Below are 21,682 nucleotides of genomic sequence, written 5' to 3'. Positions count from 1 at the left end.
AGTGAGAGAAGAGATGTGGTGGATGGACAGAAAATGATGGTGAGGCTTATGTTCCAAGCAGACCCAGCCTGTGGTTGGAAACTGCTCCAGATGAAGATGAGATGATGACAACTCCTGAGAGGATTAGGAAGTGGTTTGAACAACATCCAGTAGATAATATATATGATGAGTAATTTTATCTAATTAATTTAGTTACCAAGCCGCACCAAGATTGGATCGACCTTGATGGACATATTGTCGCTAGGCGACAGCGACTTACTCTGTATCCTGATAGTCCACTAAGAAGTGCTATATACAGGAGGATGGGAACATTCTGCCATATTTTATGAAGTATCTTTCTTGCTACGAGGTTCATGTAACTAGGCAACTCATTGCCCGTTATTTGGAAATAGCAATCCAAACTGCCGTGATCGATATTTACATTAAAGTACATCTCGATATCACTTATTTTTTATTACTTATGTGTAAGTATCAACTAGTTCCAAGACAATCTGAGCTATCACAAGCACAAATTTAATGCAGGTAAAGTAAGGGTGTATTCTGCACAAAGGCAGGTCCGAACCTCCGCAGAGGTGTGCCTGAGCCGGAGTTTACGTACGGTAGGGTGGCCAGTTCCTTTCCGCTCCTCCATTCCCTTACCCCCCACCAACAGCGTGTGGCAACCCATCCAAATTTTGACCACGCCCAATGTTGCTTAACTTCGGAGATCTCACGGGATCCAGTGTTTCAACACGGCTACAGCCATTGGCAATTTAATGCGAAACAATGTAATTTAAAACTAAAATTTAAAATTAGACAAATAACAATAATAAATACAAAAACATTTGTAAAATATCGATCAGCATGACAATAAAGATATCTACATAAATTCACCTTGCACATAATTAATAATTATAATGCTATTTGCTTTACGTCCCACTAACTACTCTTTTACGGTTTTCTGAGACGCCGAGGTGCCGGAATTTAGTCCCGGAGGAGTTCTTTTACATGCCAGTAAATCTACCGACACAAAGCTGACGTATTTGAGCACCTTCAAATACCACCGGACTGAGCCAGGATCGAACCTGCCAAGTTGGGGTCAGAAGGCCAGCGCCTAAACCGTCTGAGCCATTCAGCCTGGCTTGCACATAATTAACAGGTAATGCAAATCCTAAAAGTAAATAATGAAAAAATTACCCGAGCAGCACCGGGAACTACAGTACAACTAGTATTTTAATAGTAATTAAATTTTCCATTCCTCATATCAAGCAATCCTGGTGAAGGTGCCATATACTGGAATCATACTCTTATAGGGGGTCTTATTAGTGACTTATACACCCTCTCCTTTACATCCTTGATGCAACTCTTAAATACCCACGTAACCATATGAAGAGATCTGTAACTATTATTTACAGCCTTGTTTATGTGAAGACCATTCCTTTTCTTAACACCTACATACATGATCCCCATGACGTACTTTCACTCCATCAACACAGTAATTAAAACTAAGTAGTAATAAGGATTTGTCCTTTCTTTAATTGAGACATTTCTTGTTCCAAGTAAAATTATTCAATTTGTGAAATTAAGTAATCTCAAGAAAGTATTAGAAATTTACAATTGTCCTTTCCTGTTTGTACATTTCATTTTCTTTCTTCTATTGTTACTTTCAGTTAGTATTTGCGCTCTTTACTTCTTCTTTGCTGTTTATCCAGTTTCATATAGTGTCGCCATCTTTAATGAGCTACTTCCATTTCTTTCTACATTTTGGCATTTCCTCATCTAGACCTTTCTCATTGAGGTCTTGTTTGATTAGATCCATCGCTCTTTTCTTAGGCTGCCTTTCCTCCTGCTACTTTCAACTTCAATCTCCCGAGTGGTGGTGATTGTTGTTTTAAGAGGAAGTACACCTAAGCAAACATCCTCTATACAACACTAATCAGAGAGAAAATATGGAAGGGATCCAACACTTCGAAAAATCAAGATGTCGGCAAAAGGAAAGCAAGGGCCATGAAGGGCGTGAAAATGAAAGACTCCCTAGGCCTCGACACCTAATACCGTCAGGGTCAGAAAAGAACAAGAGTTGATCAAGAGAGGTTGGATAGGATAGATGAAAGTGAGGAGCCTTGTACAAGTAAGTGGAAGCAATGCGAGGACTCAGCTCAGGGCCTCGTAGTCGCCAACCCACGCTCCAAGTTCAGAGACCCTGGGCTCCCTTTTAGTCACCTCTTATGACAGGCAGAGGGTACCGTGGGTGTTATTCTACCGCACCCAGCCACAGGGGGGATTCAATCTCCAGAGCCTTCTTCCCCATGTCGTTCTTGCCCCTCCGAACAATATGATCGTACCATCTGAGCCTGGCTTCTTGGATCTTTTTTGGCACATCTACAACTTTCACTGTGCTCAAATGTGCCCATTCTGGATTCTGTCCATCCTGCTTACTTGACAAATATATCACAGCAACTTTCATCCTGCCAACATTTGCTCTGTTATGAGAAATGATCCAGTTTCATATGTAAACACTGGTCTCGCTACCATCTTATAAACTTTCAATTTCAAAGGCATCCTTTGGTCACATAACACTCCTGTCACCTCCTTCCACTTTCTCCAGCCAGCCTGAATCTGGCTATTTACTTTTATTTCTTTACATTTCCATTCTTTTGAACAACTGATTGCAGGTATTTGAAGTGATCTGTCTTTTGTAAGTTGTCTTCATCTATCCTCAGGTCAGTTCTACTGTCTACGGTCTGAAGACAAAGATAACTCAATCTTATATTGCTTATCTTTAATCTTCTTTCCTCCATAACAGTTCTCCATTGTTCCAGTTTCTCTTGTGCCATTTCTCTAGTTTCTGCACGTAACACTATATTATCAGCGAACATAAAGGACTTTCAGCTCTTCCCTTACTGGCTCTGTCACCTCAGCCATGATGATGATGAACAAAAAGGGACTTATTACTGATCTCTGAGGGAGTCTGACTTCTACTTCAAAATTCTTTGTTTCTTCCAAGCTACTTATGATACTCGCATTCACTCTTCTGTACACTTCTTTCTAAATGATTTTTTTCTTCCATACTCTTTTTAAAATGCCATACTGTTCTAACAGTCATGTACTTTATGTTTATATACATACACATTGATGACTATAGCACGACAAGCTGAAGTAAGACCCTGGAAGCGAAGCTATACAAGCGCTAGTTCCGCCAGGTGGTGTGACAGAAATAGCAAGGCGAGTATGAGAGAGTAGACAGCAAACGCGCCATATGTACCATATGTATATATCTTAACCTTTTTTTTAGAATAGTGGCATTCATGTTTATTTGAATGGCATTCTTGTTTAATTTTAATAGTATTTATTCTGTACAGTCGCTATTAAGCAGCTTCTTCAACAGCTGAAGATGACCTATTTACAGGTCGGAACCAGTATTGTCCTTTTATGTAAATAATATTGGCACTGTGTAAAATAAAGTATTGATTAGGTGGAGAATGTATCCTTCATACTTGTGTGCTTGAACTATCAATATGGACTATGAAGCTAATAGATTATAGTCTGTCTCCCTTCACTATAAATGACTTTGTTTTTAGCACTCGCCATTACTTAACACATGGACATAATATACTTCCGATTGGATAAAATATCATATTCCAAAAAAACCATCAGCGAAAATCTCACACTCAATACACTGCAACACTCAAGAGTACGAAAGCCAGCAGCACTGGTTATTTAGTCCTCGGTGTTGCCAAGCCATACGCAATGACATACAAGGCATAGAGCTACAGCACTTCAATGCTGGTTTAACGGAAACTTCTCCTGTGAGGGCTAGGTAGGAACTGACCTGCGGTAACTATTCGGCAACAATGGGCAATCTTCACTTCGATTGCTTCATGGCAAGACACTCCCCTCTATAGATTAGAAAGCTATTGGTCTTGCATAACCAGGGACAGAAGGTCTGTGATTTTGTACTATCGTACTATCGAATTAAGGAATGTGAAGACAACTCATCAAACAGACGAGAAATTTTATATTTATGACTTACAAGAATTCTCTTGTTACATATTAGAGTTTTAATATAGCATAATTTACTGTAGATGTTTTAGGATTTAACTAGTGCAATATTCTATGTTTGTATATATGTATATTAAGGAGTTACGTATGACAATATGTTGTTTAATGTTTAGATTGCAAAGTTTTTTCGCACTTTCTGAACAGCTGATGATGGTGTCAAAAATTGAACACCGAAACATGTTCTGTAATAAATAATGTTGTAAATACTATCCAACAACATTGTATTTTGTATTGAAAAGGTGGAACCCGCTATATTCTAATTTAATTGTGATCTCAGTTCAATACGGACCAAAAGATGAAGTTCCTTACGTTTATTGACACCCGTGGGCGACCTTCGCGTCTTTTCACTACAATAATATATTTGTTCAACTCTTATTTTAATTAGGACATTACTTTGCATATATGCCCAATTCCGTACCTCATCGAGATTGTGTATCCACGCTCTTGAATACTACGAAGAATATTAAAAGACTTCTTCTTCTCATATATCCCTACAGCTAATTGAACAAAAGTGTTTAAAGGAAATTCTAAAACAATTTTTTCATAGTGTTAAACTTCTATGTTTTAAGACCATCTTTAAAAGCACTGTGTTTCAAATACGTTGTTCTACACGCGATATGGCTGAAGATGATCTTTAAATAGGTTAAGGGGGGAGACCTAGCTCAACACGGGGGAAAATAGGCCAATATTCATTCGATTGTTAAATATGCTCCAAACGGTTGTTGACAAATGCTGCACATATCCCAGTATTGGCGTGCTTCAGAGCAATCAGAAGCAACTTCAATAATGTCAAAATTCTAATTATAACGTTTTAAAATAAAATGTTCAAAATTTCCCGCCTTTTTAACAATAGACTATATCACGGGTTTCCTTCATAACTTTCTTACTGATTCACGGATAATTATGATTTTTTCAGATTCCTCCCATAATGTTGTACTACAATCTGTACCTCATTCAGATCAATAGGATTAAAATTTGATTTTATATAACATTTTTATTTAAAAAGCTATTAATATTTTCTGGTGCTCGGAATAAAAATGTGACAAAAAAATCCAAATCACAGTCTATGTTAATGATTGAGGTTCATTTTGTAGCTGGAGTTTTGATACACACTTTAAAAAAGGAAAAGTACGAAAATTCTTATAAACTTGGAATTTATAAGGGAAACAGTAATATACTGTTAAAAAAGGGGGAAATTTTGAATATTTTATTTTAAAATATTAAAATTATTAAAATTTTGACATTATTGAAGTTGCTTCTGGTTGCCAGGAAGCATGCCAATACTAGAATATGTGCAGCAATTGTCAACAACAATTGTAGCATATTTAACAATTGAATGAATATTAACCTATTTTTTCCTTTGTTAAGCTGGGTCTCCCCACTTAAACTAGTCCCATTAAATGTTTTTTTAATAAACACTGTTTAATTTGTATTGAAAAGGTGGATTTAACTCACTTATTATTTTAATTTGGTTTAATGAAATGATGATGAAGATGACACATACACGCAGCCCTCATATCAGAGAAATTAAATAATTATAGTTAAAATTCCCGACCCTGCCATGAATCAAACCCGGGACCCCTGTGACCAAAGGTCAGTATGCTAACTGTTTAGCCATGGAGCCAGACATTTGCTTTACGTTGCACCAGCACAGATAGGTCTTAAGGTAATGATGGGATAGGAAAGGGCTAGGAATGGGAAGGAGTTATAGTTCCAGCATTTGCCTGGTGTAAAAATGGGAAACCACGGAACACTATCTTCACGGCTGCTGACAGTGGGGTTCAAACCAGTCTCCCTAATGCAAACTGATAGCTACGTGACCCAAACCCCACAGCCACTTGCTGGGATTTCTGATCTTCCTGTTTTTTGATATATATCAGTAAACATTATTTGTCTCTCTAATCACAGGAGGTTGGAGTAATATTTCCTACTTCCCATATCCTGCATTATGGATGTCAAACCACTGTCAGAGGTTCTGTGTCCAGGATAATCTTCTCCATCCTTGTCCACGTTTCACTTCCTTAGCTGTCTATGATCAATTGTATCAGGTTGTAATTGTCACTTCGGAAGATGTAACTGAAATAAGCTGCTTTTCCCCATGCTAGGGTGGCGTGGTGAAAAATACCAAGGAATATTTTGAAGTTCTCCCTTTCTCAGTCCTTAATATAGATTGTAATCAAGATTTCCATAGTACTTTCCATTCCAAAATGTTTAGAAAATTATACTTTAACTCAACAATTAAAAAAATGTAAAATATTGTGAATAAAATAACTTTTAAAACACAATAATAGTATTATTTGCTTTACATCCCACTAACTACTTTTACAGTTTGCAAAGATGCCGAGATGCCTAAATTTAGTCTTGCAGGGGTTCTTTTATGTGCGAGTAAATCTACTGACACAAGGCTGATGTATTTGATCACCTTGAATGATTTTTACCACTAATTTTTTAGTCAGCGGTTGAGAGTATGGTTGCTTGATGCTATCTTGATAAGCGAAGATTCAAATACCACCGGACTGAATCAGAATCAAACCTGGAAAGTTGGGGTCAGAAAGCCAGCACCTCAACCGTCTGAGTCCATCAGTCTGGCTTTTAAAACACATTCTCGGTTAATGACATTGACAAAATATCACCAATTGATCTTCTCAACTTGCATGACTTTGGCGATATATCATCATTTGGTCTTTTTCACACGAGCAGGCACTGACAATATATTGCCAATTAGTCCTAAAAAGGTTAATTCTAGCAGTGGTGAAATGTGATATTTTTTGTAGGGTAGACTGAGATTTAATGAATCTCAAAAGTAACAAACGTGCTTAATTCCACAAAAATCACATTCTTATTTAACCCATTAAAGCTCAAAACTTTCTTCACTTCAAGAGGTGCACGTTACACATATCAGGTATGGAAAAAATTAAAAATAGAATAATTAAATAAATTGTATTTTTCACTTACACATTAATAAGAGAGAAGTGTTATTTCAAATTAATAAAAAACCTTCACAGCTCAATAAATGTGTAGATGAGTACATTAGTGAACCCTTGGAAAGTATTACACATTTTATTGCTACGCCTATTATGTTTGGAAAATCATTGAAAGTTAAAAAAAAAACAATTTTAAGACCAGTAAATAAGTGCAGATTATCGAAGGATTCTCCAACTGATGTTCTGAGTACAATGAAACATTTTTTAATGTATTAGCTCACACTGAGTTATGTAATAATAATAATAATAATAATAATAATAATAATAATAATAATAATAATACTGGCAATTCTTTCTAATAATAGCATGAAGTATCCACTCCCTCGAAAACCTACATGAAATTGCAGCCAAGACAGGACTTCAAATAGCATATGAAAAAACCCAGTACATGGAAGGACTCTTGGTTTCTAGATGGGCAATCTATGATGACTAAAACTGAACAAATTTCCCAAGTAAATAAATTCAAATACCTTGGAGAAATCATTCAACCTTCTGGATTAAATCGTGAAGCAAATAAGGAGAGAATTACTAAATTACAGAAAGCATTATCGAATCACTTGGAACAGATATAACAAAAAATCATTATCTTGGAAAACAATACAGTAATAAAACCTGAAGCACTATATGCATCAGAAACCTTAATCATTGGTGGTAGATCACTCATAAAAGATACAGAAAAACAAGAAAGAAAAAACATTTTTGGCTCAGGCTGCACAGTGGGAGTATGGATGAAGAGGAAATTTCATGAAATTTATTGCCATACTGAAAAAATCTCAGACACTATCAGGAATTGAGGTTAAAATTCTATGGTCACATTCTCAAAATGAACAATGATACACTGACCAAAAGAATTCTAAATCTTTCCCTCACACTGAAAGTCAAGAACAATTGGCTAAATGAAATAGAATCAGATCTTCAGGAAATCAACATCAACCAGGAAACTGTGAAGAACCGATCTGCTTTCAGAACACTGATTAAAAACCATTGTTTCGCAGAGCCAACAGCTAGAACTAATAAAACCTGGACAGAAGAATGTAAGAAGAATTTCAGTGAGAGGATGAAGAGATTTCGGGAAGAGAAGAAAGGATAGAGAAAAAAGAAAGTTAAATCTTAAGGAAAATCTGAGGACCATTGAAAACAAAAAAAGGAGAGTTTAGACATAGGTTGAATAAAGATCTGTACAAGGATGAAGAAAATGAAAGGCTGTTAGACACCATCAGAAAGAAGAGAATTAATTTTTTGGTCACATAATGAGGATGGATAACAATAGATTGAGAAAACAAGTGTTTAACCTTGTTTACAAGAGCAAGAATGGCAACCAGTGGATCCAAGGATTAAAAACAGATATGACAGAGATTGGAATAACAGATGATGTTATACAAAACAGAACAACTTTCAGAAGATTGATACAAAATTTCAAGGGTTTCCAGGAGAGGGAAAAGAGGAACGGTAATAATAACATCTGGACACAAGAGAGGAGGAAACAGCAAAGTAAAAGGATGAAGAACTATTGGAAGTCAAGAAAAGAAGGATTAAGATGAATGCACAGGGTTACTTTCCATGGTCCTTAGATGGCCAAAATCAAAGAAAGAATAATAAAGCCATAATATTCAAAGCACAAGGGGGCGCACATGTTTTATTAAGACCAGCATAGGGTTTGTTTCAGCTCTATACCTTTCTTAAGGCTGCGATAGTTCACTCAATAAGCATGGTTTAACCATGTCATAAAACAATGCTATCTTTCATTAAATATCGTTGAAAATCCTGTATCCCTTATGTTTCATTATACTGTACTGTTTTCGTTCTCACACACACCCCTAGATTGTAGCAGCAGACAATTAGCATTGTGGGTTTCTCCAACTACGATGACAAGCAGCTCCTTGGCTCCTTGGGGATTTAAGTGTAGGCTCAGCCTTAGAGCTTTAAAGGGCACCTCAGCCCTGAGCTCTAGATATGTTATCAATGGAATGGGAAATGTAAGGGTCAATGTAAAACAATTAAGTGTATTTAATTAGTTCAAAAATTATTCATTTTCTTTAATATTTCAGAATGGCTTTCAAGTACTGTACCTCACTTACTTGTCTCTTTGTCTGTGTATTACAAGACTAGTATTATAAAAAACAAAGCATTTCAAATTATTTTTTAATTACACATATGATACAAACATAATGCATGTGTTCTGAACTCTCCTACTAAACTGATGAGGAGACATCGTTTCAAGGATTTCTAAATGGTACAGTGATGTCGTTGTGGATGATGGTAACATTTGCAGTTCTCATATTAGGAGTAAGAAACTGGCTCAGTGTTTGGACATTCCTACGAGGCAGGCGGTCGAATGGGAAGCCCATGGCTCGTCGATCAGGATACAACTGGTCCCGTATACCACAGTAACTGTGACCATCTTGACACTGGTTGGTTGATGGACGCTGCTCGACCTGCAAATATCGGTGATATTTCATTTCATTTCTAAAATCACGGTTAATGAAGTGCAAAAGAAAGATACCTATGAATTAAAGAATTAAATATGCTAACTGGATTAAAGCCAGTTATATATATTTATTTAACATAACAGAGCTTTCTAGCAAATTACTTTGGCCTTCATCAGGACATCTGAAGGTCTGCCTCAGACAGTGAGCTAAGAAATTCTTCAACGGAACATGGAAGTCACGACCATACTATCCACGCCCCCCCGCACTAACTAGACTCAGGGATCGTCGCGCTGTGCTGTGGTAGTTGGGAGGGAAGTTACTGGTTATTGTATTCACAAAGATGCACTCAGGACATACTGTCAATTGTGTACACTGTTTTATTTACAAATTATATACACACACTAATGAACTACCATCTTGAATTGATTCGAAGAAGAAGAAGAAGAAGACTTCCACATTAGCATGTCAACCAACTACCAACACAACAAACTCGCAACATGATTTCACACACTTACTAACAACTCCTCACTAATAACCTAACTCACAACCTAAGACCGCCTCTTTAATACCTTGCCTGGCCAGGCTTCTAGAAAAGTATGACACGACTCGAGTGACAAAGGTGCGTTGCTCTGGAATCTTACCCTGTGTTGCACAACATTACATCGGATTTATACATCATATTTACAGGTAATAATAAGTTATATACTATTAATTACATGTTCTTACATTAAATAAAGTCTAATTAATATACATACAGCAGACATATTGTGACATAACCTCACATGTTTTGTTACACAAGACAGATCATACAACACACAAATAATAAATGACAGGACTACGATTTATACCAAATAAAGTCTGTATATAACTACGTAAATAATAATAATAATAATACTAATAGACGTAAACAACTTCATAGCCGTACCTCACAAGTAGTAGTAATAATAATAATAATAACAACAACAATAACAATAATAATAACAACAACACCTACAAATCGAGCTCGATATTTCCACTATTTACCCGTGGGTTTAGAGAATTGTTTCCAAGTTGTACTAGTCCATTACACTAGCATAATGATTCACCGCCCTCTGTCGACAGTTTCTTGAGTGCATCACGCTATGCCATGGTGGTATTTTGCATGTATTTCTGGAGTACACATCTCCATGTATTTGATAACTTGAAGCCATCTTCCTTGTTGATGTTATTTGGACGCAGCTCTATCTCTATGGCTTCCCTTACACGTCAAGTATAGGAGTGTTTTACAGGTGCGATGACCTTCGAAACCTGCACACTCTAAAAGATACCTTTGTAAGTCCTCACATCACAACCCTGCCAAAAAGGAGCTCTCCTTTGAACGTTATTTACTAGGGTTAATAACATTGCAGACGCTGATAACCACTTGAGTGCATTAAGAGAATTGACACATCCATGAAGAAAAACAGCTATACGTCAGGAGACACAGCACACTCGTGAAGATCAAGGAGCCTAACAGGGACAGTACAAACCAGGACTACAGAAAAAAAGAAGTATTTCTTCCTTACGTAGCAGGTATAACTGACAGAATAGGGCACATTCTTAGGAAGCACAATATAATTCCCGTTTTCACCACAAACCGGAAGCTCAAATCCCTGTTTCAACCAGTCAAAAAAAGAAACCACCCCTTGAAACACCGAGTGTCTATGAACTTCCATGTGGTTGTGGTTGCTCATACAATGGCATGACAAAAAGACTTTTTAGCACCAGGATGAAAGAACACAACAGGTCAGTTAAAACTGTCAGTCTCATCCTCCACGGAAAAATGCTATAAGCCAGTCTGCCATAGCAGAACATTTCTACAGTACAGACCACGAAATACTCTTTGGCCAGGCGAAGGTCATCGTGGTTGTAAAAGACTTCTATGCTCAACTTGTAAGGGAAGCCATAGAGATAGAGCTGCATCCAAATAAGATCAACAGGGAAGATGGCTTCAAGTTATCAAATACATGGAAACCTGTACTCCAGAAATACATGCATGACACCACCATGGCCCAGTGTGAAGCATTCAAGAAACTATCGACAGAGGGCGGTGAATCAGCAACTTCCCTCCCAACCACCACAGCACAGCGCGACGATCCCCGAGTCTAGTTAGTGCAGGGGCCGTGGATAGTATAGTCGTGACTTCCATGTTCCTTCGAAGAATCTCTCTGCTCACTGTTGGAGGCAGACCTTCACATGTCCTGATAAAGGCCAATGTAATTTGGCTGAAAGCTCGGCTTTGTTAAATTGTGCTGTGATACCCAAGACTTATCCTGTATACCCCCCAGCACTTCATATTATACTACTTTCTGCCAGCCTTGTTTCTCACTTACTGACCACCATCTTGGACAATCAGCAGATTCTCCCACTACCCTGACGTCAACTCTATGTCTCACAACTTCTAGAATGAACTCTAAAATCATATAAATACTCGTCTCGTGTTACGTACATAGCTCAATTGGTAGAGCAACCGACGCAAAATCGAGAGGTTGTGGGTTTGAATCCCACTGGTGTCCGGTTGGCCATTTTTGTTCTGTACTTAACATCTCTTCAACACGTACTACATGTACGTAACACGACCTAATACGTTGAAAGTCTGTTTCGATTACAATGCGGTCGTGAAAATTCAATATTCATTGACATGCCCCACAAAGGGCGACTTAAACGCACTCTACAGTGTGCTAGCAGCAGTGCCAGACCTGTAGCTCAGATCCTTTCAAACAGAACAAAGATGGCCTAGGCCATCATAGCTCAATTGGTAGAGCAACCGACGCAAAATCGGGAGGTTGTGGGTTCGGATCCCACTGGTGTCCGGTTGGCCATTTTTGTTCTGTACTTAACATCCCTTCAACACGTACTACATGTACGTAACACGACCTAACATGTTGAAAGTCTGTTTCGAATATGAATATGATTTCCATGTTCCTTTCCAGATGTTTTTCCATTATTGTTCGCACTGTAAATATTAAGTATATTGTTCATCTATTCGGTCTAAATCCATATTGTTCTTCCTCAAACTGTGTTTCTATTATATTCCTCAGTCTTTTGTCTATGACTTTCTCCATTATTTTTAGCCCATATTATAACAGGGTTATCTATATATATATAAAATAAGAGTTTTGTCTGTACATTGCTCAGAATTTGAAAAGAATGGCATTTCTGTATTGGTCATGTCCATAGTAACAAGAAAATGTACTTTTTACTTTTCCGTAATTTCTGTCTGTCTATCTGTCTGTCTGTCTGTCTGTCCGTCTGTCTGTATGTATGTACACGCATCACGAGAAAACGGCTGAAGAGAATTTAATGAAAATCGGTATTAAAGTCCGGGGATGAGCCACTACAATCTAGGCTGTAAATCATTTTATTCATGCTGAGTGAAATGGTAGTTTAGGGGAAGGCCTTAAATTTAATTATCGAATATTTATATTATTAGCGGTCCTATCGATAAATACTATATAACTAAAGTTATATAGAATTAAATTTTCAATCAATTATGTCATACATTTTTACCGTACCGGCTCTGATAACACAGATATTAATGAATTTGTATTTTTGTTGCTAAGTCCATATCAATGCTGAGCCACGAGAAAATGGGTGAACAGAATTTAATGAAAACCGCTATATAGAGTCAGGGAATAAGAAACTACAGTCTAGGCTGTAAATAATTTTATTCGCCCGAGATGAAATGGTAGTTTAGGGGAAGGCGCCTAAAATTTAATTTTTAAATACCGGTACCTATGTTATTGGTGCTATCGAAATGTACTACATTACAAAAGTTATAGACAATACAATTTCCGATAATTTATGTTTCATTCAGTTTTACTCTACCGACTATGATAAGAGTGGTATTTCAGAAGGCCTACAATATCGAAAGAGCATAACACTGATCAACAATAACTTTACATTGACCATTGTTTGTTGTGATGTTCTTTGTTTCTTATGGTGCCGCTCAACTCCGATAGATGGGATTACTACTGCGTACCGAGTTGAACAGCCTGACTGAACTTTTTCGGGATATACTGTAGCTGGGGAGTTGGAAAACTTTCTTCTTTAGCATGCCATTCCTCTGGTTCATACATTTTCTGATATTGCAGGTACGTAACACACTGGTTCATCATAGTATTCCAGCTATTCGATCCTTACTCTGACGCGCTGTTTTGAATGAGCTGTATGCACACTTACGGCAGAGGCTCAGTTAGTAGTAGTAGTAGTAGTAGTAGTAGTGGTAGTATGACCTGGTCTAGAATTACAATTTAAGCCTATTTCAAATTATAGCACCACAATTCACTAAATAACTCAAAAGTCAACCCTGAAAAGAGCTGTTTCTTAAGAAAAGCTTCTTCCTCTTCACTTAATTCTACATTCTTTAATTCCAAATTAGCAGTGAAGACGGGGCTTCTCCTCTGGCTTGGAGGAAAAAATTGCCTCCAAGTCAGATAGATTTTTCCGTTTGCAGTATAGTGAATTGATATTTTCCGACTCATCGGGTACTCCTAGGAAACAGATTAGTGAAAGGGCATAGTTTTTGCCTTGGGACTCTCCACTATTCACCTTCTCCCACCCCCCACCCCTCGCACCGCCGAAAAAAGACGAAGAGTGTTCACGGATCACAGCTGTCTGCGGCTTGGTTATTCCAGCTCTGGAATTCCAGCATAGTACTGTTCGTTAAAAGTGAGAAATGTGTGGTCTTTCATTTGATGGAGTACTTCATATGAAAGCATTGCTTTTAATCGCGCCATTCCTACTTACGTCATTGCAATGACCTATGTTCATTTCAGTTGGGAAAACCACAGAGACAGTCTTTCTGAGGATATGAAATGGCTTGTGGAAAGTGAGTGTCTGCCATTATAACGAAAATTCCCCAACCTGGTTGTGACTGATGGTAGGCAAGCGGGCCTATCATTACAATGAAAATTCCCTAACACAGTCTTCATATGAGAAAATACGTTTGGTGACTTCCCCGTTGCGTTTCTAGGGTAACGTTAGGAGCTATGCAATTTAATACAATCTTGCTCACAACGTGTACACTACCTAGCATAGAATTCTGAATACAATGTAGAATTCCGTAGCGAAGCACGGGTACATCAGCTAGTACCTCTATAATTTTCACATTTCTTCCTATTTCCTTTTTGAACAGTGGTACAATGTTTCTTTGTTAACAATCTTCAGGTATCCTTTCATTCTTCCATATGGCATTGAGGGCTCTGTATAGCCACTGTAGTCAAATGCTTCCTGCTGCCTTAATCATATCAGCATTGAATTCATCTTTTCCACTTGCTTTGCCTTTGGTCATTGCTTTCACTGCCCTTTCAAGTTCAAACCATATTATCGTGTTCTCTTCTTTTTCTCCATCTGTTATTTCCATTTTCTTATCTCCTTCTTCCCCCGAGCAGTCATTCTCATTATAAAGTTTTTCAAAATACTTTGTTATCACCTTCTGAAGACACTTTTTGTCATGTACTATTGATCCATCTTCTCTCTTTAATACCTTGATTTTTTTTTTCAATTTATTCTTTTGATTTTATTACTCTGTATAATAGTTTCTGATTTCTTCAACTATCTTGCTCAATTTTTTTGGTAAACTCTTCCCAACATTTCTCCTTTTCTCCTTGATACTCCTCTTTACTTGTAGTTTCAATCTTTTGTATTCCACATGTGACCTTTCTATCTTATTCTCCTCCCTCTGATACGTTTTTTGCTTTTCCTTATCCATTTCTTTCTTCACCTTGTTCCTTTCTTAATTTGTCTGTCCACCACTGTGTCTTCTTTCCCTTAACCTCTGCCAGTTGAATGCAAACATTGGTGCATTCAATTAAAATATTCAATTCTCTACCTGAAGATGCACTTGAATTATAAAACTCAATAGAAATATCTGGACTTTGCATTCAACTAGCATTTTATACTTTAATGTGCAATTTTAGAGTATTCATTGAACAAGGGCATATTTAATTATCGTTGTAAAAAATCGTGTGATATTATTCTTGCAGTCTAATTGTAATTGATGTAAAACCTGAAATTTTATTTGTCATTGATCAATACAGCATTATTTTATCTATCAACATTTCATCACTCCACAATTTTATATGTACATTATCGCATCACATACACAGTTCACTATTTTTATTTTTATTTCCACAATGTAATTTTGTTTTAGGACTTGGGCAAATCCATAAGTGTATCTTAGTTAGGCTGATGATGACCCACATAGGGTCACAACTAGTCCCTTGATGACATATTGTAATGTATTTATAGACATTGTAATTATTGTACAGTATTGAGTAGGAGGAATAAACTTTGTAAATTATATGTAAGCAGGATGTTCTGAGCTGTCAGTGGAAAAACAGCATGGAATAACATTAGTAGATGAATAAGTTTGAGTGGTGTCTTTAAAAGTAGGAAAGATCATAATATGAAGATAAAAATTGGAATTCAAGAGGAAAAATTGGGGTAAATATTTGTTTATAGGGAGACGATTTAGGGATTGGAATAATTTACCAAGGGAGATGTTCAATAAATTTCCAATGCTGATACAATGTCTTGTTTGCTGGCAAAACGTTTCCCATGCAATGGCTACTTCACTTTGGGAATAAAATCGAGGTCACATGGACTAAGATGTACGAACGCTGCCCAAATTTGGTTACTTCAACAATACACTGCTGTTGTCAGACAACTGATATAGGAAGCATTATCGTGGCCAGAAAGATGCACCCACACCCCATTGCTGCCATGACTTTTCAAATAGCCCTGGTATTTTATTATTTGTATGTATGTTTTATTTGTTATTATTATTATTATTATTATTATTATTATTATTATTATTATTATTATTATTATTATTTGTATTTTCAGTACTTTGTATGTATAGTTGTTTTTCTTCCTCATGTAATGCCACACAATAAATAAAATAAATGACAGAGATGAAAAGCTGTTTCCATGCATTAGATAAGAGATTGGATTTAATGTCTCCAGTATGTGGATCAATCCGAGGCTGGAGAGCTCTGCAGATGAAAAGAAAGAAGATTTTGTACAGGCTAATACTTACCCTGTCATCAATGTAGTTGGATATCATAACAACGAGATCAAACATCAGTCCTTCTGGTGATCCTTTAGGAATGAGCATGTGTTGAGGCCATCCACAACCAAAGTAGTTGAACTGTGATCCATCCGTAGGAGGCTGTTCGACACTCAGGTCACGGAACGTATATTCGTATGGTGTGGTGATGGAAGAATCAACAGATCTTTGCTCAATGACATTTGTACCCGTAAGGACTGAAAAATTATTGACAGGTTATTAAAACGATATCAAGGAATATTATAGAGCACAATAAATGAAAATTGTATGAAAGAGATGTGCAAGCCAATAACTTTGGGATGAAGAGGAGGTTATCATGAATAATAATAATAATAATACTAATAATAATAATAATAATAATAATAATAATAATAATAATAATAATAATAATAATAATAATAATAATAATAATAATAATAATAATAATAACAACAACAACAACAACAACAACAACAACAACAATTAACTCTAACAAACAGCAAATCCAAAGTAAAATTCAGAGGAGAAATATCTGAGCCATTTACAATTAAAACTGGGTTAACCCTTAACTATGGACGTGCGGTCAACATGACCGCGGTGGAAAAGTAAACCCGTGCCACACCTCGCTTATCGCCCTGCCAGTATATTTGCTTGCAGTACCTTTCTATTTTAAGATGACCTCTCCACTGTATTTATCTTATCTGTCATAAATAACCGTACAGCTGCGATAAGAAGCTGATGAGTTTCGTAGCGGCCTGGGTGACCGCACGTCCATGGTTTGAAGCAGTCTTCAGTTGATAGTGCTGTGTGTAGCAATGAGTCAGCGTGCAGGTACTTCGGCGAGTGTCCGAACATGTGATGCAAATTACGAAGGAACAATTACCGAGTGGTTTGAAGAAGACATGAGTGATGTGGACGATGGTGATAGTGAAATAGAGAGTGATCACAATACCGATACTGAGACTGAAGGAGAGGGAGAAGAAGATGAAAGTTCCGCGCTACTGTCTGATGATTCACGTTCTAAGTGTTTTTATGGTAGAAATAGGTACAAATGGTCGTCTGCGGAACCTCCACAGAATGTGCGTACACCTCGTCACAATATCGTGATTCACCTTCCCGGTTTGCGCCCTTCAGCTCGAGTTGGAAACAGTGTGGATCCTGTTACGGCATGGACACTAATATTTAGTGAAGAAATGGTGAACTTACTAGTGCGATGGACAAATGTGAAACTCAGTGCAATGAGAAGTAATTACTGAAAGTCTACCCGACCAGAATTACAAAATGTTGACGCAGTTGAAATGAAAGCTTTTCTAGGCCTTCTTATTTATTCGGCGGTTTTCAAATCTAACAAAGAGGACATCGCTTCAGTCTTCGCAGCTGACGGTACGGGCCGTGAAATATTTCGTGTTGTGATGTCAGGTACAAGGTTTTCCATTCTCCTGTGCAGCCTGCGTTTTGACAATCCTGAAGACAGAACGCAGCGGAGAGAGACAGATCCTATTGCACCCATATCTGAGCTTCTGAATATGTTGATTCAGAACTCTCAAAGGTGTTACTCCATTGGCACAAATGCAACAGTAGATGAGATGCTAATTGGTTTCAGAGGTCGGTGTAAGTTCAGAATGTATATTCCGAACAAGCCTGAGAAGTATGGAGTGAAATTGATGTGCCTAACTGATTCGAAAAATAGTTATTTGTACAATGCATATATTTATGCAGGGAAGGACACTGATGGAATAGGTCTTTCAAGAGAAGACAGAAAATTTTCAAAGCCAACTCAGGCAGTTCTTCGTTTATCGGAACCAATACAGGGTACAAATAGAAATATAACAGCTGACAATTGGTTCACTTCAGTGGAGCTTGTTCAGGAGCTGAGGAAAAGGGGACTCACTTATATTGGGACAGTAAGAAAGAACAAGAAGGAAATTCCAACTAACTTCTTGCCTTCCAAGCAGAGAAAGGATGGATCCTCTGTGTATGGCTTCACGAAAGACATAACTCTTCTCTCACACGTTCCGAAAAGAAACAAAGCTGTTTTGTTAGTATCCTCTATGCACCATGGGAAAGCAACTGATGCGGACACGGGGAAGGAAGAGATGATTCAGTTTTATAATTCTACGAAGTCTGGAGTAGATACTTTGGATCAGATGTCAGCCACCTACTGCACAGGTAGAAGAACAAAAAGGTGGCCGATGGCAGTCTTCTTCCGTATCGTCGATATTGCAGCTGTGAATGCGAATATCTTGCATCAGTCCTATCGCGAGAGCCCCCAAATGACCAGGCAACATTTTCTGAAAGAACTTGCTGCTCAACTCACTAGGCCACACATGATAAGAAGATTATCAAATCCCAGGATCCCAAGAGATATTCGAGGCGCTATCTCTAGAATTTTGAGCATCCCTGCGGAGCGTATCAACATTTCCGAGGAGAAGCTTGAAAAACGGATAACTTGTCGTCTGTGCCCACCAGCAAAGAAGAGAAAAACATATTACAAGTGCTACAGATGTGAAAAACCAGTATGCTTGGAGTGTACAAGGAAGATCTGCTTCGAATGTGTTGAGTGAGAGTAACATTGAGGGCCAAGTTCAGTGCTTGCAATTTCCACCCCAACAAGAGATCGGTCTAATGTGTCGTTAATTTTCAGTGCAGTGGTTATCAAACATCTTCAATACCCAAGTTAGGGTCAATTTTGTTGATAGTGTAAAGGATATGTGTGTGTTTAAATGGAACAGTGTATTCTGAATAACGAAAATTGCTGCAACTGCAATCTGAAGGTATGAGGGTTATACAAATTAACAAATGGAAAATATTTTTGTGGTTTTGGGTTCAATAAAGTGTAATTATTCAAATAAAAGCAGCTAGCAATTTATCTCATTAACCGTCCCTTCCGTAGTCAAATTAATTTTCATGCGGTCTCAGTGACCTCACGTCCATGTTGATGTCACTGAAAATGTATGTCAATAATTAAGGGTTAAAACTGGGAGATGGTTTATTGCCACTACTTTCCACCTATGCTCTAGAATATGTGACGAGGGAATGGTAAAAGGAAAATCCTAAGAATATAAAAATTGGAACCAAGAAAAATCAAATAAACTTAAATTTCTTGGGATTGACGGATGACTTAGTGTTTCAAGCTAATAACATTTAAGAAGCCAGAAATCAAATAACAAGCCTATAAAATATAGCACAAAAAATAAAACTCCAGATATCATTCGAAAAGACTGAGATAATGGTTGCAGATCCACTAGTAATTGCACCCTTGAAAATTGGTTATTAGTTTATTTGGGAAGAATATTTTATTTCTAGTGTGGAACCATGCATAAATTTATCATCCAGGAAGGTGATTTCAACTCTGCATTGTCTGCTAGCCAGCGAGGGGAACAGGTTTTTCCCGTGCCGTGCATACGAGTCTGGGTTTTTTTTTGTGCCTTGTTAAAGACAGCAGAAGGTGGCACGTGGACAGGAACTCGACCAGATTAAAAGCGATCAATACTTTGAGATTTTGACGTCATGATATTCAACCAATTGGACCGCAAGGTTAGCCTGATCGCAAAGTCTTAGCCAATAAAAATTAATTAACAGACACACCTACGTCTTGAAGGAATAAATACCCATGTACTTGAGGAAATCATTCTCTTTTGCTCTCTTTTGCTTTCTTTGCTCATTTGCATTCGCTCAGTGCTCATTTGGTCTTTGCTCAGTTGTCTACGGGAAGAATTGTTGGAGCACATGTGTCACTAGAAACGACGTATTCGACGTAGAATATTACCAGTATTCATTTAAGGAAAGACGAGAAATTTTCTGCTTCCGAGGAAATTTTGGGACAAAAAAATATCGGAAACGCCGCAGTTCAGATTTCTTTAGTTTTATAAACCTGAAGAGAATTTATAAAGTAGGTAAAACTGTGTCATCTTGAAGAATCGAGTGTGTGTGGAGTATTTTTTCTAAGACATATCTTTTAGTTTCAGCTTCAACCAGAAGACGCAAGATCCCCAGCAACCTTAAATAGTTTGGAAGAATGGAACTTCAGCGTTACGACGAAGTATGTATTTGTCATGAGTCCTCGCCTGCTGCAGCCATGTATCTTTAAAATGTGAGGCATAATTCAGCCCGGGAGAGAATAACATCAGAGATGGAGTTTGGTTAAATATTCATTGATCATCAGCCGAGTCCAGAAGCCAAGTCTATTACAGCTAAGATTTTAAATTATATTTTTCTCTTTTCTTTGTTGTAACAATTATGTAGACGTAGTCCTTGCTTGAATATTTAAAGTCATTTCTAATAGTCTTTGTAGTTAGAAATTTCACTCTTCTTTCACTGGTGTTGGTAGATTTGATGTGTGTGAGAGTGTATTTGGGACCTATAATTTGTTCTATGTGAGTGAGTGCTTCGTGACATATTCTCACTGTCCCATGTTAAGTCTAGGGAAGTGTTAAAAATATTTGACCCACGCGATAATAATTTTCATTTTATAAATTAATGATGGAATAATTTTTTATTTATCTGGGACAGAATATCGACGTGTTCTGTGAATTTAGGATTTTTCCTTGATGTTTTGTGGTTTACCATAGATCCGAAATAGAATAGAGTCATCTATGATTTCCTTAAAACATAGCCTGCGATGACGCGACCGCGCGCGTATAATAATAATAATAATAATAATAATAATAATAATAATAATTGACATTATTACGGTCTAATAGAATATTTAAAGGTCATGAGTGTAATTATTGCTGTGTTTATAAGTGATTAATGTGTGCTATTTTGAAGTAGATGTGACCTGGAATATTGGTCGTGGCTTGAATGTCCACAGATTTTGCATTTACTGTTATTGGTATTTTTGAGACTTGTAAATGGATCTTAAGATAGGTTTTTATTCGTGTGTCCATTACATGAGTCAATTAAGGAAGAGAGTGTGTTTTTAAACATAATTTCTTCTTGTGCAGCACATGTTGGTCAATAATTTGTGATAATGAGAGATTAAAAATAACGTAGTCGTGACTCATAGACCGTATACGCGAATGTTTATTTATCTGTGACTGTAGGCAGTTCTATGGAATTTTTAGTGACGATTTCTACTACAAAATTATTCTGGAACATCGTTGTGGAATTTATTTCATTGGAAAAGTGGTAATCCTGTCACAATCACACGTCAGACG

At 37.2% G+C, this 21,682-nt stretch overlaps 1 protein-coding gene across 2 annotated transcripts in view; it reads right to left on the bottom strand.

The window, feature by feature from the left end:
- Positions 1-9,031: 9,031 nt before the first annotated feature.
- Positions 9,032-21,682, bottom strand: part of LOC136886481 (phenoloxidase 2) — a 127,290-nt gene continuing 114,639 nt past the window's right edge. For both annotated transcript variants that reach the window (XM_067159284.2, XM_067159282.2), the window contains exons 12-13: positions 16,515-16,741; positions 9,032-9,460 (exon numbers count right to left, since the gene is read on the bottom strand). In XM_067159284.2, coding sequence (XP_067015385.2) covers positions 9,242-9,460; positions 16,515-16,741 — 446 coding nt within the window. In that variant the 3' untranslated portion in view covers positions 9,032-9,241. The remainder of the gene's footprint in view (positions 9,461-16,514; positions 16,742-21,682) is intronic.

This window comes from Anabrus simplex, chromosome X (genome assembly GCF_040414725.1).
Source record: "Anabrus simplex isolate iqAnaSimp1 chromosome X, ASM4041472v1, whole genome shotgun sequence".
Classification (NCBI taxonomy): domain Eukaryota; kingdom Metazoa; phylum Arthropoda; class Insecta; order Orthoptera; family Tettigoniidae; genus Anabrus; species Anabrus simplex.
This window is presented reverse-complemented; position numbering and strand designations above follow the sequence as displayed.